Source organism: Chanodichthys erythropterus, chromosome 21 (assembly GCF_024489055.1).
Source record: "Chanodichthys erythropterus isolate Z2021 chromosome 21, ASM2448905v1, whole genome shotgun sequence".
Lineage (NCBI taxonomy): Eukaryota > Metazoa > Chordata > Actinopteri > Cypriniformes > Xenocyprididae > Chanodichthys > Chanodichthys erythropterus.
This window is the reverse complement of record NC_090241.1, coordinates 1,012,033-1,024,342: the sequence shown is the minus strand read 5'-3', so window position 1 is coordinate 1,024,342 and position 12,310 is coordinate 1,012,033. Positions and strand designations below refer to the sequence as shown.

At 36.5% G+C, this 12,310-nt stretch overlaps 1 protein-coding gene across 3 annotated transcripts; it reads right to left on the bottom strand.

The window, feature by feature from the left end:
* Positions 1 to 859: 859 nt before the first annotated feature.
* LOC137011431 (synaptogyrin-1-like) lies at positions 860 to 9,319 on the bottom strand. Of its 3 annotated transcripts, XM_067374272.1 has the most exons (5): positions 9,055 to 9,164; positions 7,786 to 7,937; positions 6,298 to 6,535; positions 3,990 to 4,135; positions 860 to 2,708 (listed from the first exon to the last, which is right to left on the bottom strand). In XM_067374272.1, exons 2-5 carry the CDS (start codon positions 7,786 to 7,788, stop codon positions 2,487 to 2,489), a joined length of 609 nt encoding a protein of 202 aa, XP_067230373.1. In that variant the 5' UTR covers positions 7,789 to 7,937; positions 9,055 to 9,164; the 3' UTR covers positions 860 to 2,486. The 3 variants fall into 3 exon arrangements, with proteins under 3 accessions (XP_067230373.1, XP_067230371.1, XP_067230372.1); XM_067374270.1 differs by lacking the exon at positions 7,786 to 7,937 and having other exon boundaries at positions 9,055 to 9,319; XM_067374271.1 differs by lacking the exon at positions 7,786 to 7,937 and having other exon boundaries at positions 2,568 to 3,907; positions 9,055 to 9,319.
* Positions 9,320 to 12,310: the final 2,991 nt, after the last annotated feature.

The window sequence follows — 12,310 nt, the reverse complement described above, 5'->3', positions numbered from 1 at the left end:
GAAACTGTGGAATATCACTTCCGCCACACGAGAAATCATTATTGAAGTAAAAAAATCGAAATTATAACATAAAAAAGTTGAAATATATGTTGGGAACTCAGCATATGTCTTAATTTTATGTCACATATGGCGCTTTTTAACCCCATAATTCATGATTGCGATAATTATTATTTACAAAAGCATGATTTTTTCGGTAACACTTTATTTTAGTGCCGTAGTTACACGTTACTACATACTTACTATAGTAATAACAGTAAAATATGCATAATTACAAGTAACTAAACCTAAACCAATCCCTAACCCTTATAGTAAGTACATCATGTAGTTAATTAATAGTACTCAGTACTTATTTGAGTAATGTAACTCCGGCACTGTAAAATAAAGTGTAACCTTTTTTTCTTATGTAGCGGAAATGGGCTTCTATAATTACACTTTTAAGTTTGATTTTTATGTTTATTTTAATGCCAAAAACATAAATCTTTTTTTTGATATTCAAGAATTAGATTTACATACAGCAGGGGTTGCCAAGTCCACGGTTTTCCCGCGGAATCGTGCTAACTTTACAATGTCGCCGGCGCAGGTCGTGTTGAAAATGCTTGAACATCCATTAAAAACACGCTTTACAGAGATAACGGATGGTGTTAGTTTGTGTTTTTTTGTCATTCACGTGCAGCATCACGACACACGGATGTTTGTTGAAACCATTTATTGTCACTGGGTTTGCACACATACAAACTCGAAGAATATCTTAAAATATAATGAAAACAACAGTCGACATGATGTCAAAACAGACTCTTTACTTCCTTAATATGTTCATTATCTTATAATAAATCATTCATTGGTGACAGTCTAGGTTAAAAAAAAAGTTTTTCCTCCTGATTTCATCAAAATGCAATACTTCCACCACTGAAACAACTTTCCTTTTTCAGTGACGTCATCGATCCCTCGTGTTGCTTCACGCAGCTTCTGTACAGAGATTCCTCGTGGATAAAATACTTTTAATTTTTTAATGTTATATCTCACTGTGAAATAACACATTATGGAAGTAAAATAAGTAAATAAGGACAGACAGACTGTGTCAGCTCATCTGCTGGAGATGAAGGCAAACTGGTATATGATCCGAGAATAAAATCCCTCCACTTTCACAGACACCTGCACAGAGACTCAACAAACAACTGATAACAGCCTGAAGAATATTCTGGAAAACACTGACAAATAAACCAAAGCGTCTGGGATATTTGGACACAACTCCTGCTGCAGTGTCGGATCTAGAGTCTGAAAAACAAACTTATAACGCTGACCTGAGGTGTCACTACTGCAGACATATGGAAACCCCTCTCAATCATGCATAAAGTCATAATTATGACGTACTATGCCACAATTATGATTAAAAAGTCTAAATTATGAGACAAAAAGTCATAATATTTAAAATAATTCTAAATTATGAGATAAAAAGTCATTATGACTTGTTTATTATATAACTGTTTATCATACTTATAACTAAGTAGGCTATTTGTCATAATTTTGACTTTTCATCTCATAAATGTCAACTTCCAATTTTTATTTCATAATTTCGACTTTTCATCTCATAAATGACTCATAATTTCGACTTTTATGTCAATTTCAACAAATATCATTTTGATTTTTTTCATAATTTCGAATTTTCATCTCATAAATATAACTTTAGCATGTTACAATGTCGAGTTTTTGTTGTAATTTTGACTTAATTTCAAGATTTTATTTCATAATTTTGACTTTTTGTCCATTTCAACGATCATAATCTTCATTTTTCAACTTAGTATGTCATCATTTTAATTTTTAATGTATTTTTCATAATTTTGACTGTTATCTCAAATATAATCATTTCAAATGTTTATTTCAACTATTAATTTTGACTTCATTTCATAAATATAACTCATAATTTTTACTTTCTGACATAATTTTGATTTTTATCTCATAAACAAGTATGTATAATTTCAAGATTTTATTTAATAATTTTGACTTTTTGTCAATTTCAACTGTCATAATTTTGACTCATTCTCATAAATATAATTTAGTAACTTTTTGTCATAATTTCGACTTGATCTTATAGGCTAAACAACTTAAAATGTCATAATTTTCATTTTTAATGTCAATTTCAACTGTCATAATTTCAAATATTTGTCATAATTTCGATTTTTCATCTCATAAATCAGTATGTCATAATTTTGACTTTTTATGTCATAATTTAAATTGCGTGATTTTTGTCTTATGTGGCGGGAATGTTCTTCCATGGAAAGCCGTCAGACAGATTCTGCGTTCGCTCAAGGTCACTAATAAAGAATTATTTTTAAGAGTGTGAGTCATTAACGCTCACCTGAGGCGTAACTCTTTACACAAATGACCTCATCTTCAACATAAATCATGCATCGCTACTGTAATCAATGCATTTGTGTAATATTTTACAGAATATTCAGCTAGTGAAGGCTGGGTCAGTCAGTCACGGGTCAGTACTCCTGCCGCTGGTACCCCGCTGACCCGTCAAACCCGCAGTCGCCGCTCTGCTGGTAGGAGCCGGTTCCTCCTGGACTCTCCAGACCGTCTCCGGCGCTGTAGGAGCTGTAGGGCACCTCGGCCGCGTCCAGACTGGGGTCGGCGTAGTCCTGGGAGAACAGGGCCGAATCCGCACCCAGTTTATACCTCTGAAACGCCAGGAAGGCCTGAGCAGCCTGGATGATGAAGGGTGTTTTTAAACATGCGAATGATGGATTTGGGTTCCATTCAACATAAAAATAAAAAAAAAAAGACAGTGGAAAGAATGGAAAGAAAATATGATATGAGGAAAAGAGAGAAAGATAAGATTCAGTTTGATTAGTCAGAAAACAGAAAACGAAGCTTGAGTAAAGACCCGTTCACACCAAACACTATCATGATAAAGATATAGTTTTGAAAACCACAGCGATAACGATAACGGCACAGAGAAAACAACGATGGAATCACTTTCAGAACGATTTTTTCCTGCTGATGAATGATAAAAACATTGACAAACAATAATTTATAATTTAGTATGTCACAATTTTGTCATAATACAGATTTTTTGTCTCATTTTTTTTAAAAATTTTGACTTTTTATGTAAATTTCGACTAATAATTTTGACGTATCGTCTCATAAATGACTGTCATGTGTCATAATTTCAAATATTTGTAATAATTTCAACTTTGTCAATTTTTACTTTTTATTTCATAAATCTAACTTACTATTTCACAATTTCGACTTTGTCATAACTTTGACCGTTTCATCTCATAAATATAACTTAGTATGTCATAGTTTTGACTTTTTGTCATAATTTCTCAGTTTCGACAGCCAATCCAATCCTGCTTTAAAGAGCTCGAGCATTTAAAGTGACAGATGACAAAAAAGCAGCGCGCCTATAATAAACAGACTGGTGAAGATGCTAATATAGTTATCGTTATAATTAACGTTCTTGGTGTGAACGGGCCGTTACAGTAACGGAAGAACAGACAGTCGATAAACATCAGCACAAATCAATTCCTGCCTACATTATTTCTATTAATTTGACTTGGAAATATGCAACATTCTGGAAATTAAATGTTAACTTATTCATAACACTAACAAACGTGTTGTTGTGCAGAGCGGCCGTACTCTCCTGTATGAGCGCATTACAGCAGATCTGAACTAGTAACCCTAAAAACACGCTTGAAGCAGAGCAACCGTAAAGATCTCGACTGCATTAATTCTGAGTAAAGACTCTTTAATGAGCTTCTGGGACGAATTCATTCTTCAGGACGACAGCTGAGGCTCGACTCTCACTGGGAACACGTTTATCCGTGTGTGTGAAGAGCTCCTCATACTCCTCTTCAAAACACACACGCTTAAGTCTCTCCAAAGAGAACAGCGTAAGGCCTCCCTGAAACACACGTGAACACGGCTGAAATAATCAACACGGCTCCGGGACAAAGTTCTTATGTTTAATCAAAGCAGGTACAGACCCAGGTGAAGATGGAGAAGAAGGAGAAGGTGATGGCCGCCCGTGCCGCGTCTCCGCCCGCTCGCAGAGGGTTGTCCTCCGGTTTGGCCACCTGCCACTGATTGGCCAAGAAACAAAAGCCCACGAACCAAATGAAGGACCAGAACGCTGGAACAGAGAGACACAGAAACTATAAGGTCAAGGATTTCACCTTTGGATTTCAACCGAGACTTCAGGACGGTTAATAACTCATCAGAGGAAGATCTAAGTGAAAACCCTCTTTTTTGTCCCCATCAAGAACTAAACTGCAGAGTTTTGAGCTTGTTGCAAGTGTAAAAGAGAAAACCTTTTGAAGCCAGTATATAGGGCATTACAATAGTCAAGCCTCATTGAAATGAAAGCATGAAACTTCACCCATCCAACCTTTGATGTCATTCACACAAGCTAAAGACTTCCTGCCAGGTTTATAATTAGGAGTCATCTGTGTAAATATGATATGGGACTTTATGATACTCGAGACGGAGCATATATAAAGCAAATAAAATCGGGCCCACAATAGAGCCTTGCTGCACCCCGCTCGTGACGGAAGCTGGGGATGAAGAACATTTGCCAATTTCTACAGAGGAACTCTTCTTTAGTAAGGTAGGAACCAATCAAATCCATGTAACCACAGATACCAACCTCAGTTTTTAACTGTATAAGACAGAGACAGAGGAGACATTACAGTTATATTCTGTGTCTGTGTCATATGTACATTATAAGTATTACTGTGGTTTATGGTGCAAACCTTATGCACATCATATACATTATTATACATATACGCTATAACTTGAAAAAAAACATGAAAACAGCTGTAACTACACAACTGTTGGTCCGATTGACTTGAAATTTGGCATGCAGTGTCTTGGTCCAAGGGGGCATAATGGTCTATAAGGACATTGGCGTATCTCAAAAAACATGCCCGCTACTGGCCAATGAAATTTGAGCACCTATTAGACAAGGTTAACGGAGGCCGACCGGAACGAAACTCAGTGGGCATGTTCGACTCATGGCCTTAGAGGTCTGTAAGAATTTTGAAAGAAATCGCCCACTAGCTGGCGCTAACGAGTTTTACGCCTCATGTGGTGTTTCACAAATCCACAGAATACGCACATAATTTGATAGATTTCCTCATGCTGAACAACTTTGCCTCTAGAACTAATGCTGTCAATCAAATCGTTCATTAATTATTCGCAAATATGTGAAAAAACTACTTTTGCGAACTAGTCCTAGGTTTTCACCCGATCGGAACAAAACCAGTGCAGGACAATTCTCTGGACTCTCTAGATCAATAATTATCAAAAAAAAAGTTGAACTTTACCCTTTGGGTCGCTATAACAGGGTCATTTAAAAAATGGACAAGGCTAAATATACCCAAAAGCCTATAAAGCTCAAATGAAAACTCAGAACTTCCCAAAAATAGGTGAGCACATGCAGCATATGACTCTAAAGAAGCACACCAACTTTTATTGAGATTGGACCATAGGTGGCGCTATAATTGTTAAAAAAAACTTTAAAAAAAACATATGTTTTTAATGGCTTTAGTTGAAAATATACAGCATATATAACTTTGGTTGTGGTCAACTTCTTTTCACGGGAGTCACGTCCTTAGTCTCCTGAATCCTTGCCAAGTCCAACGATACCAGACTTGACAGTTTTCAGCTTATGGTTTGTGCTATGTTGTGATTTAGCGCTTAAACTTGTGAATATCTTCGAAACCGTTAGTCCGATCGAGATGAAACCAACTTAGAAAACACAGAACCTTAGTTGATTAACTGAATGTGAAGGCCCAAATGACAAAATTTTGATAGGAAGTGGCAAAAAAATCAAAACAAAGTCATTCATTGGTCATTTTTTATGTTTTTATTCATATAAATGTCTAAAACTCTGAAACGAAATGACATATTTTAACAAAATTTGACACACAAATGTATGGGGTCACTCTGAAGACACATATAAAAGTGGTGGAGATCTGGCAATGGGTGGCACTATAACTGTCAAAAAAACATATTTTTACTTACTAAGTTGCCTGTATTGGCTGTAAATAGTGTTTTCCATCTATGATCTAAGTGTTTACCTGCTTGCTAAATAAAAAATACCTTTTTATATGCTTAAAGGCCTTAAAGTGTTTGAACCCCGTTAAATGCTGCTTGCAGCTTTAATTCTACTTCTCCTTTGCACTATTGATAGCGTAAATGTATGTTGTATAATGTGTTGTATACTTCCCTACTACGTAGTCCCTGGATGATCTACTACTTCCACTGAGATTCTGACAGTATACAATTTCCTACCTGATGTGCCCACGTCGGCCAGCACGGCTTTCTTGCGGTCTTTGACGCTGCTGATCTGAGGGAAATACGCGTCTAAAGCCAGGAAGGCCATGCAGCACAGGAATGCCAGCGTGCCCATGCTGACCGCGTAGTTACAGGCGTTCTGGTTCCGGTTAAAGATGCAGAACTGCTCGACTTCATCGGGCCTGTTGATGTAGCCCTCGTTAGCGATACAGCCGAAGATCACCAACGAAAAGAGCTGAGGAGAACAAACAGATCGAGCATCAAGGTGTGGAAGCTTGTCTCTGCCACGGAATAAATAAATAAAAAGGTAATTGCGACTTTTTATCTCGCAAATTATGAGTGTATTTCTCGCAATTGTGGGTTTATATCTCACAGTTCTGTGAAAAAAGATAGAATTGCGAGTTACTCAGAATTGCAAGAAAAAACCAATGCAATTATCTTTTTATTTAGCCTATTTTTTATTCCGTGGCGGAAGTCTGTCATCTTTATTTTTCATTAAACAGGCTGTTATTTTCACAATACAGTGAACTCTGATCTCAAAACAGCATTTGATCTCTTGAGAACATTTATGAGTGAATTAAAACTGATGAGACCCGCTCTTGGTGGACCATGTGATTAAAACGTGTTGTGGATTTAACAGTAATGCAAGAGGTAAAGGGAAAACAGAAAACAGCTTGTGAAACAAGGAAACGGTTTGTCCTCTTCAGCTGAAAGTGTCAAGTATAGAAACACACAGGTGTTAAAGACAATGCAGAAACACGTCTAACTTCCTTTTTCTCTCTTTGACAACTCAAGCATGTTGAACTTCCCTGTAGTGTGAATCTCACTGCGGTCAGATGTTGTGAACTAACAACAAGTTACTGCAGTAAAAAGTAAGCAGCATTGTGTGATGATGCTTTTGAATGAAAAGTTGATTAACTTTCATTATAGACACGATATTATCTAGTCTGTCTGTTTTTGCATCGCCAACCTAAAATATTTTCAAGTCACAGAAGAACCACTGCAAAACACAAGTTATGCTCCCAAATGATTTATTCAATGAATCATTCATTAAAGGGGTGGTTGATTATGATTTCACTATTTTAACTTTAGTTAGTGTGTAATGTTGCTGTTTGATCATAAACAACATCTGCAAAGTTACGACACTCAAAGTTCAATGCAAAGGGAGATATTTTCTTTTACAGAAATCGCTTTTTAAGGCTAGTAGGGGCTACAATGAGCTTCTTCCCGGGTTGTGACATCACAAACCCTATAATTTACATAAACCCCGCCCCCAAGAACACACAACAAAGGGGGCGGGGCCATGTTGGGCTGCTTTAGAGAAGAGGAAGAGTTGTTGTAGTCGAGTGTTGTTGTCATGCCGTCATTTTACGCCGAACTGCTTCACAAACGAGGGTCAATTCAACACAAAAGATGAACATGACGGCACATGCTAGTGGATGAGTTGATCAACTCCACAGCAACTACATCAATTTATCCACTAACCATTCAGAAACGTCTAAAAGTTGTAACTTCTTCCTGAGTCTCTCCATCAGTGTCGACTCCGGTTTGAACAATGTAAGGATGAACACTTTCCTCATTTTGGCTGCGTGAGATTCTCCAGCTTTGTTGTTGTTGAGCTGTTAAAGCTCCGCCCTCTTCTGGAAAGCAGAGCTCATTTGCATTTAAAGGGACACACACAAAAACGGCGTGTTTTTGCTCACACACAAATAGGGGCAAATTTGACAAGCTACAATAAATGATCTGTGGGGGATTTTGAGCTGAAACTTCAGAGACACATTCTGGAGACACCAGAGACTGATATTACATCTTGTGAAAAGGGTGTTATAGGTCCCCTTAAAAACAGTGAATTGTTTTGTTTCTAAATGAATCGTTGTTGATAATCTAATGACTCAAAGTCATGATTTAAATTACAGAGACAGTCACGTGTCGCCACCTACTGGTGTAACTATGTAACTTGCAGAAAGAGTCACTGTAAAATCCCACCACCAACACCCAGTCTGTCTTGAACAAACCCTGAGAATCGGAGCGACACAAACTGTGAATATTCCAGTGCTGTTAGACTGTTATATCAGAGCTCAATAAATATTATCTCTCTATTCTCACTTCCATCCTGTTTTGTGCCATAACTGCTACATTTATAAGATTACATGTCATTATCAAGTTAAAAATACAAGATTCATTATAATTGAACTCCATCCATCAGTTTTGAACACAAGAACTTGTCCTAAGTGAACAAACCTCACGTCCAGTTCTGATGAGCAGAAGCTATTCCATTATTACATCATAAACACACACAATCATAATTCATGTACAAAACAACCATACTGCTTCAGAACAGGTTTTGCGCTTTCGTTAATTTATTAATTTACAGTTGAGTTGTTCTTCGGGTCAGTTAAGGTTTTGTCTCGGTTTGCTATATGTTCTTAAAATCAAACACAGACCAATTAATGACAGGCAGTGAATCTCCATTAACACACACACACACACACACACGCACGCACGCATGCATGCATGTTCCAATGACGTCTATTGTTGTCATGCCAAGCTAATGATAATTTCTATCCTCTGAAGCTCCACACACACCTGTCCTCACCCCTGACTAACATCACTTAGAAAACAATCATTTTAATCATGCATTTGAAAGCACTAGTACAGTGCAGTGGTCCAGAGTGCTCATGTGTCACTCAGCATCAGATGATGCTTCACACACTCAGAACCGAAAGCATCATCATCATCATCATCGGTACGTACCCAGGACACGATCCGGAGGCCGGTGTGCGGCTGCTGGATGAAGGTGAGCGGGTCGAAGGCTCCACCGGCTCTGCCCGCGCCGAACGCGCACTGCTGCATCCCGTCCATCAGCCGCGCGCTCCGGCAGCCGCTCGCGCTCCTGACGAGACTCTCGCTAATCAACACTAATCACAGACAGACGCTAATTACAGCTCTCTGTCTGTATGTGTATCTGATATCTCCGCCGATTCTCGCCCTCACGGAAGAAAGCGCGCTCTGGAGAGGAGGAGAGACCGTCGGGAGCGCGCGATGGCTCGTGCTCGTGAAGATTCGATACAGCTCACTGGAATGCACAAATACATTAATTAGCATTTGCACTGACAACTTCTGCCGTTTTTTTTGTGAAGAAAAATTACATAATTTTGAGTGCAAGCTTTACTATCATAAGATTGCATTTAAAAGTTAATGGCCAAACAAATCTTTATAAAAGTCCACATTGTTATTGCAGGTGAAATATAACATTAAATAAATATTTTTTATCAGCTTAAACTGATTATTAGTCACTCAAAACTTCATTTAAACCTCTCACCATTGGTCGTGCATATCCGCCATGTTTGTAGTTTTTTTTTAAAAAAACTCTTTTTATTAGTGTTTGTAGTTCTGAACCGAATCCTCCTCCAAAGCGCAATGGGTTTTGGGCAATATTAGCTGTTTTGAAAAAAGCATGTACATACAAACAGGGCCTAATATTAATACTTGCCCAACCGCCAAATGTGAGTAAAAATTGGTGTTGGCGAGCGTATAAAACGGTGTCACACGCCAGTTGGCTGGTAGTATTTTTATGAATTCTAACAAAGCATGAACGAGAACAAACATAAACGATGATTGGGACAGTTGATGGGTCAGCGCTGCATCATCAAGAGAGTTTTTAAAAGCCTTTAAATATTCAAGTGCAAGAAGTGCATTTTGTGTGCTGTGAGGAAAGTTTTATGTGTGCAAACAAGCGCATGCCCAAAAATCAGCATTTCCTGACAGCCCACAAATATTAAACTGAGCTGTCTTGCATGACATTTTGCTCTGAAGTGGACAGATTCATTAAAAACTATGTCAAAAAATAGCGAGTATCCCAGTAAATATAGTTGGTTAGATCTTAATATACAGTATCAGTATATTAGATCCATGCATTGTCTGTGTTTTTAATGTTATTCAAACAATAAAAGCAAAATGAATTTATCTCCACTTGACTGAATAACTTTTGTAACTTTAACAAGTATTCATTAATAAAGATGTTTAATTTACAGTGAAGGCTATGCAGTGTTATATTACATTTCCTTACTTTATTTAATTTTTGTATTTGAAAACTACTGTTAGATCTACCTGAAAAACCTGAAAAGGACAGTTCATTTTATTTGTGTCAGTTGGATAATATCATTTGTATTTATTGGTGCTTTTGCTTGTTATTTGATTATTTGTTATTTTATTACTGACAGTTTATTTGTCTTTAATAATGTTTTACATTTATATTAGTTAGGCTAGTGGTTTTAGATGTGGTCTTGAAATTGGAATAGAGAATTGTGAATCTTCACTGGTGTCATTACTGCTTGTTTTGGCAAAAAACATTTCATGGCCAGAAAAAAAAGCTGGGTATTGACACAATTTTCATGATTTGATTCGATTACTATTCACATGCTTTCGATTCAATTTGATTCGGTATTGATTATTTTGGATGTAGTATTTCAGTTCCTTGGCAAATTTTCAAGAGGAAAAAAAACTAATGCTGTAAACTACACATGAGAGTCAGCTGGTACTACTGTAATAAATGAACTTATTTATATACAAGCACTTAAATTACACCCAATTATGTTTTTATTAAAAATAAAGTTTAGAATTACATAATCATATTTCTACTCCAATTCATTTTTTTATATATATATATATATATATATATATATATATATATATATATATATATATATATATAAACATTTAAATTGTGGCTGATTCATTCAAACATGCATTAAATATTGACGAACATTAAAAATTATAATGAATATGTAACGGTGCATAGCTATATTTATCAGAATGTTGCTTTCTAGAGTTCACTTTTCTAGCTGACTAATGAGTTTATGGTCACTGAATATGTTTTCTGAGGTAAATGTGATGTCACGTGACATCGTTTACAAGCTGTTTTATTGAGTCTTTCTGAAAACCGTATTTATTTTTTGAATCTCATAATAAGATGGACGTTATTTGAAATCTGAGACTTTGCTTCATATCAAAAATAACAAAGCACAAAGATTATTGCGATTTATTGGATGGGAGGCGCTACATATTCTGCTCATTCATCAACTGAAAACAGACTAATCGATTCTTGGGATTTAAGAATCAATATTGGTTCGTAAAAATGAGAATCGATTAAAATCGAGAAATCAATATTTTTTCCCCAGCCCTACTATTAAGGATGGATAGTATGGACATTAGGACGCAGGGTTTGTAATTTTGGGGGCCGAGCTATAAAGAAAGCATTGTGATCCTTTTGGGTAGGGGCGTGTTTGTTTTGGTGATTTCAAATATCAAAAACGTTCTCAGAAAATTGCTTACTGCACCTTTAAAGGAACATTTTATTGTATCATTCTTCAAAGATTATGGGAACTCTATTTTTAAATGTTCTCTGAACGTCCTGAAACAAGTAGTAACATTTAAAAACCTTAGATGAACGTCCAAATAATGTTTCAGAAAAACGCTCCATCTTTAAATAATGTTTTCAAAACAGAGAAAATTTTGAACGAACAAGAAGGAGCTTTCATCTACTTCTACTTCTTCTATTTAAACTGCAGGTGCTGGTCATATAATTATAATATCATCAAAAAGTTGATTTATTTCACTAATTCCATTCAAAAAGTGAAACTTGTATATTATATTCATTCATTACACACAGACTGATATATTTCAAATGTTTATTTCTTTTAATTTTGATGATTGTAACTGACAACTAAGGAAAATACCAAATTCAGTATCTCAGAAAATTAGAATATTGTGAAAAGGTTCAATATTGAAGACACCTGGTGCCACACTCTAATCAGCTAATTAACTCAAAACACCTGCAAAGGCCTTTAAATGGTCTCTCAGTCTAGTTCTGTAGGCTACACAATCATGGGGAAGACTGCTGACTTGACAGTTGTCCAAAAGACGACCATTGACACCTTGCACAAGGAGGGCAAGACACAAAAGGTCATTACAAAAGAGGCTGGCTGTTCACAGAGCTCTGTGTCCAAGC